Source organism: Zonotrichia albicollis, chromosome 17, assembly GCF_047830755.1.
Source record: "Zonotrichia albicollis isolate bZonAlb1 chromosome 17, bZonAlb1.hap1, whole genome shotgun sequence".
NCBI classification, from domain to species: Eukaryota; Metazoa; Chordata; class Aves; order Passeriformes; family Passerellidae; genus Zonotrichia; species Zonotrichia albicollis.
Window position 1 is genome coordinate 2,191,875 of NC_133835.1, and position 12,901 is coordinate 2,204,775.

At 42.5% G+C, this 12,901-nt stretch overlaps 1 protein-coding gene across 1 annotated transcript in view; it reads left to right on the plus strand.

Annotated features, from left to right (window-relative positions):
• Nucleotides 1-12,901, plus strand: part of MMP24 (matrix metallopeptidase 24) — a 40,389-nt gene that overhangs the window by 6,360 nt on the left and 21,128 nt on the right. The window contains exons 3-4 of the mRNA XM_005496221.4: nt 2,254-2,370; nt 4,353-4,657. Of these exons, the coding sequence (XP_005496278.1) occupies nt 2,254-2,370; nt 4,353-4,657 (422 nt within the window). The remainder of the gene's footprint in view (nt 1-2,253; nt 2,371-4,352; nt 4,658-12,901) is intronic.

A 12,901-nucleotide genomic window follows, 5' to 3' on the forward strand; every position in this document is an offset into this window, starting at 1 on the left:
CTGGTAAGTATAAAACAGAAAGTCATTTTCTGACTGTAGTCAGGGCCTGATGATGGTGGTGTTCAGGCTACTGGAGTTCCCATGAAGCTCAAGAGGTGAAAACCTGATTCAGACTATGGCTAGTGTAAGGTTATGATGAAAACATTGTATCATAACATGTGAGTGGAACTGGAAAAGACCCTGACAACTCAGGAGGTAATCTGGGAGAATACAGGTGACAGAAAGCTTGAGGTCTCTTTAGGAAAGTGCTAGAAGCAATGCAAAAGAGCACAAATAACAGACACTTGGAAAAACACAGTGTGTTCAGGTTGAATTGATATTTCTAAAAGCAAATCTTAGATGTACTGATTTTATTTGAAGGTAGCAGCAGTTGTGTGGGCAAGACAGATCCAATTTCCACAGGTTGCCTGGATTTCTGAAAGATGTACAGTGCTGATAAATGTGAGGTGATGTAAGTGGGGAAGATTTGTGCTGGCTTTATATACACAGCTTGGGTTCTTGTCAGGTACAGTGCAATGTGTATAACAGCTCTCATTTGCTCTGTTCTTGGTGGGGAGACGATGACAGATGACAGCATTGAAATTTATAAGCAACCAGAATTACATACAGGAAGTGGAATCAGAAAAGGGCTGCATGGCTGCCTGAATAGGGAGCAGGTGTGTGTGTTCTGAAAGAATTTGCTGCTGAGGCACAGTGTCTATGTGTCTGGTTGGTTTTAATTTAAAAGGTGTCCAAAAGTCTTGTAAACCATCTACTGGTGATGGGAGACTCTCCCTTCCTGAAGGTCTGGGGTTAATATTTTTTGGTGAATAAGATGTATATTGTTTAGGCACAAGTGTGGACTGCTTGCCATTGGCTGGCTGCAGTTGATGGAGGAGTGTCTGCATTTGGAGGCCAAAAATTGTCCTCTGGATAACCAAGGATGTGGGAGAAACCTTACCGAGGAGGGGGGAGAGAATTTGGTGTCCTGTGAGAAATGGGCCAGCGCTGGCTAGAATGCTTTTCCGTGGCATGTCCTGCAAAGTGTTCTTAAGAGCTTTGTGTCACTTGTCTTTGCCATCAGAGTGGGTGGATCAAATGCATGAAATGCCTGAAGGAGTCCAGTGGCTGAGGCAGTGCCAGTCTGCTTAGGGGGAGGCTCTGGCCAGAGATTGCTTGTGTTGTTCCTGGGCTCTGCTCTCCTGGGATGCACTGCAGAGTCTCAGAGGATGTGGCTGGGCACCTGTGGAGACTGGTGCTTGTAGTTCCTCAGCCTCTGCCCTTGTCTCCTTCTTCCCCAGCTGCCACATGCAGTGGTGGGCGGATTTGTTCCTCCATAAGCCACTTCTGGCTTCTCTGGAGTGTGTCCACATCAGCAAGTGTAATTTGAGGAACAGTCTGTTTCTCCTTGATTCTGTCAGAGAATCATTGAAGGGGCGTCTTGAGTTCATCTACTCTGACCCTCTGCTAAAACAGGGATGTCTAGAGCAGGCTGCCCAGGACCATCTCCGGTTGGGTCATGAATATCTTCAAGGATGGAGATTCTGCCACTTCTCTGGGCAACCTCTGTGAGTGTTCGACCACCCCCAAGCTGCTGTAAGAAAGAAACAAAACATCTGTCAAGGCTGGAGGTAAAGGAGGTAGGGAAGGAGAGTGGACTTCTGTGATAATACTGCCTGGATCCCTGTGCAAGGGACTTTGCTCTTGTAGTTCACTTGGCAATAGAGACTAGAGTTTCCTGCATCATGAGTGACATCAAGAGTCAGGGGTTATGGGAGACCTGTTCTGGTCATTCCAGGTGAAAGCCTTAGTTATTGTCTGGGAGGGCTGTGTTTTCACTTGTTCAGTTTTACCTAGTGAGGTATGAACTGGATCTTTTTTCAGTGGCACAGGACACTTTACCAAAAGGAGAGTGGATCCAGTGGGTGATAGGTGAGTTTGATCCCGGGGACACCCACCTGCAATTTTGATTTGGATCTCTTGTGGCATTATCACAATTATTAAGTGATTGAGCTCTTGTTGAACATAGGGACTGCCTGATCTGGGCTCTGTGTTTCCACAAGGAAAAATGAAGTGGTTTGGGTGTGTGGATTGCCAGCAGAGGTGGGTAGCACAGCCCTGTGCAGAGGACAAACCTGACAAAGGGAGGACTGAACCCTTCTTGCTGTCAGCACTGGCCATCTCTCAGAGGTCTTCCAGTCACCCCCTGTGGTGTTTGGAATCTCTTTTCCAAACTCTTAGTGTAGCTTGCTGTTTTGTTCCCTTCACTTGCAGGTGGATGAAGAAGCCTCGATGCGGAGTTCCGGACCATCCCCACCTGCGTCGCAGCCGGAGGAAAAAGCGGTACGCGCTCACTGGCCAGAAGTGGAGACAGAAGCACATAACCTACAGGTACAGCCACCCCCCTCCCCCTTCTGCATGGGGAAAAAATGGTCTGGACTGGTTTGGCATGCAGAGTTTGTAAGTACTTTTAAATTGAAACTGGATCCTCCCTGTAATGTCTAGTCTGGGCTTTGGTTCTCAGAATGTGATGGGGAGAATACTGTCAGAGCACTGGAGTAATTGAAGTGTGTTATCAAGTCTGTTATTATTTATTAGAAAATAACTGATCAGTAAAGGCACCTGAATTGCAGCCATCAGTTGTGTCATTTTGGTAGAAAAGTCTTAGTAAAAGGCCCTTTTTTCTGTTTGAAATCTAAAGCTCTAGCCTTTAGATCATGTGTCACCTTTAACAAACCATTAAAGCAAAAGGAACATCATTGTTTGGGGATGAGATGCTTTCTCCTTCTATTGATTTGCAACATATATTTTTGCAGAGGTTTTATTTTTGCTCCTGTAGTAGAACTCTTGCTTTTATCCAGACTTAGGCCAGCTGGGGTGAGCTACAGGTGTCAGGGGAGTGTTGCAGAGGGGCAGTTGTTTCCCAGAGGGGTGTTCTGAGTCAGTCAGGCTGTGAGTTTTTGGAAGGCAGTTGCTGAAAGATGGTCAGTGGAGGTTCCTGGCAATAGGAATGTCACTTCAAATTAAAACGAACCCACCCTCTAGTTGAAATTGCAGCCTTTTAAATTGTTTGGAGGGGGAAAGGAGATTGCAAAAAAAGTGAAAATTAGAGATGTAGTCATTAAGAAGATCTGGGTAAGACTAAGACAGAAAGAAGGTGTGTAGTGAAGAGGCAGAAATGTGAGTGACCAGCACAGGAAAAGTACCAGAATGTGTAGGAAAGAGCACGATGGTGTGAAGGGAAAGAGGATCAGGGACTGGGGCCCTCTGTCTCTTCTGCCGGGGATTCTGAGAAAGGAGGAGGATGCTTCAAGTTACAGTGAGGGGGTTACAGAGACTGGGAGGAAGGACTAGTTCTGGGCACTAGTTCAAAGCTTCCACCAATAATAATTGCTTTAACTCAGATTGAAAAGGGACACCTGTATGCAAAGGTCTGAGAATCAGATCCTTCTTCTAACCTTTTTCTGGACTGTAGGGGAAAGTGGTATGGAGTCATATAAATAAAATAAGTCTTAAGCATATGCATAAGCAAGAGAAGCAGCTTGGCAGATGACTGCACTGCCGCCCTTGTCAAACCAGTAGTTGTTTGGCTTTCCAATGTCAGTATTTGTTGTGTGCATTCAAGTGATTGGTGTCTTGATTCACCACTGAATGTGTTACAGTGTGTTTATATTAAATTGAGCCAGCTTCATTAAAGACTGAAAATTGTTCCCATGACATAAATACTTTATATTCCCCAAGTCAAGTTTAATAGATCATGAGGCTATTATGTGCACATGCACAAAACATCTCATGAACAGTATTTTTAACATAAGGTTTAGAATTATGGGACATTTAGGTGCAGTTAAATGCCCCTTACTCTCCCCAAACTCTGTATCTTTAGCTCTCATGGACTTGGGCTGCACAAAACTGGCAGATTCATCACCCTTATGACCTCTAGAATTTTTTAAGTAGTTTGGAGAATGAAGCAGGTCATATAAGTAAGGTTGTGTAGTTTACTGCAAGTTTGTTTCTCAAAATGAATTTTAGTGATTCGTTTTTTTCATGTAGTAGATTCCGTCTTAGCATAACTTCAGACAAAATCTGAAGTAATTTACATTTTAAAAAAAGTTACTCAGCTGTCTACACCTAGATTTGAAAGGTTTTTAGGAAGTGATCCAAAATCAACCAAAGCATTGTGAAGGTTCTTGTTAATAAATGTAGAATTCAGATCAGGGTGGTAGTTCTCTTGGTAACTTTCTTTGTAACAGCCAAACTTTGCATGCACAGAGTAAAAAAACTTCCTGTGGGAAGTTGAAACTGTGTAGTTATGTATTGATAAGTCTCAAATGTGTTTTGCAAATTGAAACATCCCTTCTTTCTCATTCCCACAGTGTACACAACTACACCCCCAAGGTTGGCGAGATCGATACCAGGAGAGCCATTCGTCAGGCCTTTGATGTTTGGCAGAGAGTGACACCACTTACCTTTGAAGAGGTCCCTTACCATGAAATTAAAAATGACAGAAAGGAGGCCGATATTATGATCTTTTTTGCTTCTGGTTTCCATGGAGACAGTTCTCCGTTTGATGGAGAAGGTGGATTCCTGGCTCATGCTTACTTTCCTGGACCAGGAATTGGAGGAGACACTCACTTTGACTCAGATGAGCCATGGACCCTGGGAAATTCTAACCATGATGGTAAGAGTGCAGGTCATCTTTCCCAGCAAGGATAAGTTGGATGCAGACACACTGAAAGGCTTTCAACTAGAAAGTGTTTGCTTGGTGGAACTTTCACCTCCCATACAGTGGTTCAGATGCTTTCTAAATACATACTCAATCTTAAATGGGAAAATGATAGTATTTATTTGTTTGTGGCTGTGCATGGTGTGAATTTTAGGAGTGAAGAGAAGAATGTGTCTGCTGGCTTCTTACATCTCTCAAGATTTCGGCCTTAATTGCTACAAAAACCACAACTCTGGGAGGGAAAAGATGAATAAAATGGTGTTGAAATTGTATCAAATGGAATACTTTCCAAGGGCAAATAAAGTTAGTTGTAAAGGTGAATAGAAAGTTGAGAGTGAAGACATTTAAATTGCCAATTTGTTTTGATCCATATTTGTTTTCTCATACTCTGGAATTCCTTATTCTGACACAGTTTGGGGCTGGCTGATCAGTTAAGGGAGGCTGATGATTGGGACAAATCTTTTTATCTTATTAAGCATGAAGAGTTTCTGCATCTTTCTAGCTTTATCTTACTCTCTAAAGGCAATGAGCTCTTTCTGTTCTATTTTCAAACCTTTGATTGAGGGTAGTGATGTCTTGTAAAAAGTTTAGGCTGATAATCAGAATCTCACAGTGGCCTCACAAAATATCTCTCCATTTTTCACAGTCCTAACGGTTTGGGAAGAACGAGGTGTCTTTAAGCCTTCAGGGATTCAAAATCATGTTTTAAATTTTGATAAGGACTAAAAGTTTACTTGGACTGTAAATATGTCTTGATTTTTGAACTGCATAAAAGCAGCAGTATTGTGCCCATGATCCTAAGGACATAGGCAGAGGTGATGTCTTTCTTTAGACCAAAAAGTGTTGTTTTAAAAGAAAAAGCTTTCAGGCACACAAGCCACCTTCAGGCCTGGCTTAAAAGTGACAGCTTGCTTTCAGACTGGGTTGCAAATGGGGAAAATCCCTCAGAGTTGAGAGTTGGTGTCAGATCATCTCTGCCAGGAAATGGAGCTGTCAGGTTCAGCGCGGGAGTGCTGATTTGTAGGAAAGCAGAAATGAGACAATACTTGTCTTTGTAGGGAAAGAGGAGCAATGTTTCCTGGCATGTGCAAATGACTACAGGAGGTGTAGGCTGAGAAAGGGAGGTGGGGTGTGGTGAGGGGGAGAGTGTGGAGACTGTGGGAAATTATAATGTGGCTGAGAAAAGCTGTGTTTTGCTGTCTTGGAATGTTAGCAAGTTTTATTCCTAGGTTTGTGGCTGGAGGGCTCCCTCCAGGATCAGGAGTGACAGACAGGCAGAGACTGAGTGGTTTCTGTGTGAGAGCTGCAGCAGTGAGGTGTGTTTGTGTGTGCCAGTGCTCTGTGCCACTTCAGCCTGGTCTCAGCAGCTATTTGAGCTCAGCTGTGGCAGTGTGGGAGCCCCAGGTGTTGGACATGACTTCCCAGGAAAGCTCCTATATGAGACCTGGGGGTGCTGGTGTCTGGGGTAGAAGGTCCTTGCAGGAAGGTGGAAGGGAGGGTTTTGATGAGTTGTTCTTGCATTTTTCTATTCTCATTTTCTGCACAAAATGCTTCCTTCTGAGATAAGCTTAGCAAGGTTGGGAGCCAGCTTAAAGGCTGGCAGGGATGGCTCTGCAGAAAATATTCCATCCCTTGGTAGGATGTTCCACCATAGGTGGTCACTTCTTTGAGGATTTCTTTAATGCAGGTTTTAGGATGATGTTTGAGTGCAATGCATACAATGAGTAGAGTGTCTCTCTTTTTATAAAAGCTTTTTAATGCTATTCTTATCCATGTGGCTCTTTTGAAAACATGCTGTATTTCTCTGCTGTTCTGAGTGACTGTCGTGAGTGGTGTCCTCAAAGTTCATGAATTGGTATTTGATGGGCTGGTATGCTCTTTGTGTAAGAATTGATGGAGAAATTGAGATTTCCTTTTCAGAGGATGTCACCTGTGCATTTACTGTGCTGCACAGACTGGGCTGCACAGGCTCTTTTGAAAAGTCACCAGTGAGGAAGTTGAGAATTGTGGGGTTGTATTTGACCCTTCCATGTGGGGGAAGTGTTGGTGGTAGAAGGAGAATTTGATGTTTTGAAGGTGACAGGGGTAAGGCTGTAGTCAGAGCATTATAGACATGTTGTTTTTGGTTTTGCCTGCATCCTTATCTTTGGTGTGCAGTTGAGAAGGTGTCCTGCTTCCTCCCTGGGTGATCCAGGCCTCTTTAGGGAGGAGTTTCCTTCTGTTTCACTATTCCTTGTCATTGGAGCACTCACTAGCTTCAGGTTTTCACCTCTGATGTGTTATATTTGAAATGCTTTTAGGAGGGCTTTGAAGAGTTTCTTCTTGGTCAGAGGTTTCCTGCTCAGTTCACTGCCAATTTTCATTGAAAATAAGTTATTAGAGGGGACAGTATAATCTGTTTAACAGGAAGTGTTTCTTCAAATATGATCTTGCTTGTTCCTTAAGATATGTATTTTCTGACAACAGGGTTGATCAGTCTGGAATTGAAGAAGCTTCAGTAAAAGAACAAAAGAAGCCCTACCAAAAATCATTAGCAAAGCTCTCATTTATTCATGTGCAAAAAAGGAACTGGTTTGGCCATTCAGTATCTGTTCAATGATTATAAGAGTCTTGAAATAAGATTGAAGTAACAATGGTATCTTTTCATCAACCCACAAAATACCACAGTGCAAAATGTTCACTCCTGACAAGGATGTGTCTTAGTTGAAGGGAAAAGTTGTGCCATCTACCTTGGAGCTCTCTTAGCCTTGCAGTTGGGAAGGTAAATCTCCTGTCAACAGAGCAGAATGCTGAAACTGCTGCCATAGATCCTTAGAACATTTGGCTGACCTTTCACTCGTATAGTTTTATTACAATTATTCCAGTCTGAATCCTTGCTTTTGTGGGTCTGCTCTGTTTCACTGTATTGTGGCACCTGCAGAGGTCCAGTGCATCTGTTTGGAACCAGCTCTCACCGCACAGAAGAGCTGCTTTGCAGTCTTCACTAGCAGTACAAATTATATGGATAGAAGTGGAATGTTTCACATGAAATTTCATCCACTCTGGAAAAATAGGAATGATTTGATTTGAGCAGATTTTTCTATGCAAACAGCCATCTCCAATTTGTACATGGAGAATGTGGTACATCCTGTTGATGAAAGCTTCTGTCTTGTAAAGAGGCCTTGTTGTAATCCACTGGGGTTATTGACAACTTTATCATCCCAGCTAGGATATATTTAGTTGGGATTTATATACTCATTATCACTTTGCATTGTTATTATTATACTGATTTTGCCCTTGTGGACAGCATGTCCACTACCACATCCCTTAAAATTATTGGTGTAATCATAATAGCTGTGATGCTGTTGTTGTCCTCTTGAGTCCTTGGTAACAGGGGCACATGCACCAACCCTTCTGTTTTCTTCTGCTGTGAAGAATGACCCCTGCATAGGCTTTCAAAGTGAATGCAAAGTTTCCTTCCCCCTGGATATTAGTTACAGTTCCACTCAGACATTCAGTTTCTTTAGCCAAGTAAGACTGTACTTCCAATTTATGGTTGCTGATTTATCTTCATAATTGTACTGTCTTCTCTGGCATTCTCATAAGTAAGCTTTGGAAGATTAATTTAGATAATCTTATGATGAAGATGGGCAAAACCAGGTAGGAGGTTGAACTTCTGGAGTGGCTCTTATTAACTGGGACCATGCCACATTGAACACTTGCTAGCCTTTATATGGAAATAATAATTATAGATGTATGTAACTTCAGAGTTGAAAAGGAATCCTGAGTGACTGAAAGTTCTGTCACACTAAATATCCACATGACACATAGAGCTCTTACACACCTCTGACAACTCAAACATTATTTTGATCCAGATTAATTACAGAAAGTAAATTTTTATCTCCAGTTTAATGTTACAAACTGTTAGTAATAATCCCAGGCAAATCTCCCTCCTGGTGTTTTAAAACCAAAAATACATTGCTGTTATGCATGTCACTAACACCATACCACTAAATCTGTGGTGTCTGTTAACCCCCTGCATGTAGATTAGAGAATCTTTTTAATACTAAGGTGAGGTAAGACCTGGGGTATCCATGCTCTGCCAGGGATCACCAGATTTAATTTCTTTCACCATGCCCACACTTGGCCTCTAAGAGCCTCCCTGTCATGTGTTGTCATGTGGCATTGTGGCTGGGAGCGTGCCCAGGGCAGCCACCTCAGCTCCTTCAGGAAACACCCACAGCTGATGAATTATTTCTGTACCAGCTCCAGTGCGGCTCAACTTCACATTGTGTGGTCACTGGACAGACCACAGGGTTCATCTTTCAGTGCCTCTCTTCCATACGTGTACCAAGTTTTCTCTAAATGTTGGATGACCACTGTGGCAGCTTTTTAGATGTTGGCAAGAAATGCTGGGCTTTGCTAACAGCAAGTAAACAAATCTTATAATTGTTGCGACTGATTGTGTCCCCCACAGATCTCAGTGGGTTCTTGCAGAGATTTCTTTGGAAAGCTTCCTGTTCATGGCTTCTGAGAGAAAGCCAACCAAAAATACTGCCAGAGTTTGCAGGACACTGGCAGAAGCAGTACAGGAGATGAGATTTCCCAGGTCACCTTCAGTTAATTCAGTGCTAATTCAGCACAGGAGCTCTGGAGGAAAAGGGCCTGAAGCACCTTTGGGAAGGTTCTGTCAGCCACAGAGCAGAGGAACTGGGCAGCTTTTTCCCTGTGATTCTGCCACAAGGAGAAGCATTGTTTCAGTGGACACAGCAGAGCAAGCACTCCTGGAGTCACCATCTGGACATGGCATATGTTCAGGAACCTGACCAGGTTTTTCAGGACAGCCAAATATTGTCTAGGCTGACGAATGTGAATATTCAGCAAGGATCTGAAGGAGAAAATTTTGATTAGGATAGCTAATTTTGGAGCTTACTGACAGCCAGTGATCATGACATGCCTGTTTGGGGAATGCAGAGCTTTAAGCCAACATTTGCCGGTCAGTGTGTTCAAAGCACTGTCTCACTAGAGGTTTGCTGTTTTCTGTCCTGCCAGTATTAACATCACAGACCTCCTTGATTCTTTGGACATTTGTATCCCTGTAAGCAAGATGAAACCAGGGGAGATGGGCTTAGTCAGCCTAGTGAGGAGAAGGAGGATGGGGAGGAAGCATCTAATGAAAGTCCTCTTTTACCTGAGGAGATATTAGGGAGAGGAGGGAGGCACACTCTCTCGGAGGTGGAGGAACAGAAAAAAGAACAAAAGGCAAGGGGCACAAGCTGCAACAAGAAAAACTCCACCTGGGGTGTAAGGTAAAAACTTCTTCAGCTGCAGAGTGGTAGAACTCAGAGGCTGCACCTGGAGAGGCTGTGGGGACTCCATCCTTTGAGACTTTTGGAAAATGGCTGGGTGATGTCCTGAGCAACCTGATGTAGGTTTGAAATTAGTCCTGCTTGAAGCAGAAAGATAAACTTGGTGGCTTCCAGCCATGCCTTTCAATCTACATTTTTCCATAATTCTTTAGCACTGCCATAGACAGAATTTGAGTTCCTAGAACTTGAAAGCAAATTGTAGTTATTTCTCATGGCAGCTCTGAGCCATAACAAGGTATTCAGCTCATAAAATTCTCTGATTCTATCAGCTAGTTCCCTTCTAAAAACAGGACTGTTAACCATTGAAATTGTTCATGAGGGAGGACTGATGATGCTCACAGGTGCATGAAAAGGTAGCTGGCAATATTTTTTGCCAGCTGCTTGATCCTTTTGAAGAAACACCTCTGACTGTTCCTTTTTCTTTTTTATTTTTTCCATGTCTGAACATTTCTGGAGCATTGACTAGACTAATCCTATAAACATAGAATGTATGTTAGAATAGCCAACAGATTCTCTGGTATTTAGGGGGGATGTATCAGTAGGTTTGGCTTTTTCTAGGTAAAAGCTAGTCATACAATTCTTCTTTATCAAAGACTTCCAGGTGTTTCCAGTCACTTTGGAAACACTGCTGGCTAAACATGATTTATCCTATTTGTTTTGTTTGATTACAGTTGTGATATTTTATGTGGGGGGAGGGAACTAAGAGGAATGCAGAGTATCCAGCTTTAGCTTTCTTGTTGTGTTTGAGATTTGTATTGGTATCCATTTTCCTAGACTGACTCTCTACTCTCTGCCTGCTCCCCACTTACCTGACTTGTGCAAGTGCAGTGCCTGCTTGAAGAAGAAAATGCACCTTAACCCCTGTGCCTTCACCCAGCAAATTGCCAGAACTTGGCAGTCTTTTCTCCTTGATTAATTCCTGTTTCCTCTGCGTCTTGCCTCGCTTTCTCTCATTTCTTACTTATTTTACCACTTTTTCTCATATTCATTTTCTACGGAGGTACTGAGATTGGCAATCTGCAGAGAACATGTGCAATTTTTATGCTGTTTTGGCTGCTAAGTAGATTTTTAATTTTCTTTCTTTGATTTCTCAGATACAGAACATGTTCACATCTGAAGAGTTTTGTTCTAACAAATGGCATTTTGAATCCATCATTATTTTTCAGGCTTTTGACACTGTTGTTGAAAACGAGCATCAGCGTTTTCCAGAGCAAAAACCAGAGCTGCTTTGAAGTTATTCACGTGTCCCTTAACACAGAAGACCTGGAAGACTTTCATGTACACGTTGGAAGTCAAGTGGGGAATAAATTGTATTAAAATTTCAATTTATTCTCTCATGCCTTTTGATGATACATCACCAGGTCATGCTGTTGCTTGGTATTTTGTTCACTGAAGACCAGTTCAGTGTTTAATCTCCAGGACATACCTATTTAACACTGGTTTCACCCTTTAGCTGCTTGGAGAGAGACTCCTTCCCATAAGCCAGAGCTCTCTCACATCCTATGCTAATGTTGAACAGATTTGAGCAAGGATATAAACACATGATTTCCAGACAGCCAGCCACAGTAAAAAGAAATCAAATCAGGCAGTTTAAATCAGCAGCAGTTTGAGATTGCACCCCTGTCCTGTCAACCTGAAGGAGAAGAGAGGAAGCCCATCAGCACCTGGGGAAGATTTCTGTCTTCAGATTCTCCTCTCCACCCCTGGACAGCTTCTCTGTAAGTAATACTTTCTTTTGGTGTGTTTGCTGTCATTGTACAAACATGGCAGTGGCTTCAGAATGCAGGCTGGATTTTAAAGCTTGTCAGTGCTAGGTATTGATTACAGCTGAGATTCATTAATAAGGTTCACCTCCAAATTCCAAATGTTCAAAACACTGTACTTGTAAGTACACCTGATGGTATTGTCAATACCTGAAGTTCACAGTGTTCTTTAAAGTGTTAGCCCATTGCATTTGTTACTAGTCTTTCAATACACAGCGTATGAATATAGTTATGTAGGTATTTACAGTCCTATTAATTTATGTATAACCAAAATTAAGTGTTTTACTTCTTTTCACAGTGAATTAAATACTCTGGGATTCACAGGAAAGAGCCAGTAAGGACCAAAATGGTGTGTCATTCCCTTAAAAAGGAAGAAGAAAAAAAAAACAAAACTGTGGAAAAAAACAGGTCACAAGAATCAAGGTGAGCCAACAAAAATTCTCTTTTTATCACTTTCCTTTTGTAAAGCAGAAACTGATGATGTGAAATGAGCCAAAACAGAGCCGTATCTTTAATAAAGTTGTGTCATTCCACTTGCTGAAGGGCAGAGGAGAAAAACAACAGGCCATCAGGAAGAAAAGAAAATAAAAATAGAGGAATTCTTGAAAAGAGTTTGCGAGTCATCAGAGGCAGATTGTAGCATCAGCAGGGAAATGACACCCAGTACTCTGGATTTTGACATCACACAAAAGCAGCAAACTTGGGAGGTGCTTAAATTACTTTTTTCTTTGCTGTGTCTGAAGGAGAGCTCACAGTTTGAAAACAGTTTGACTAGTATTGCCTTCTCTACCCAGATCCACCAAGAATATCACTCTGAGGGGGAGATCTCTTCCATCCCAGCTCTCTTGTGTGTCTCAGTCCTACTGAGTCTCACAGCCCCATCAGGAACTTCTGTGTTAGGGGAGGACAAAGACAGAGAGTCTCCTGCTCCAGAGAGCACCCTGGCTGAGGCACAGAGCTGCTCTTACAGCCTCCAGAGCAACATTTGCTCCGTTGCCAGCATCAGGAATTAAATATAATTTCAACCTGATGGGCAAAAAAGGATTCCAAATGTCACAGACTGGATTGTCCACACTGCCTATGCCAAG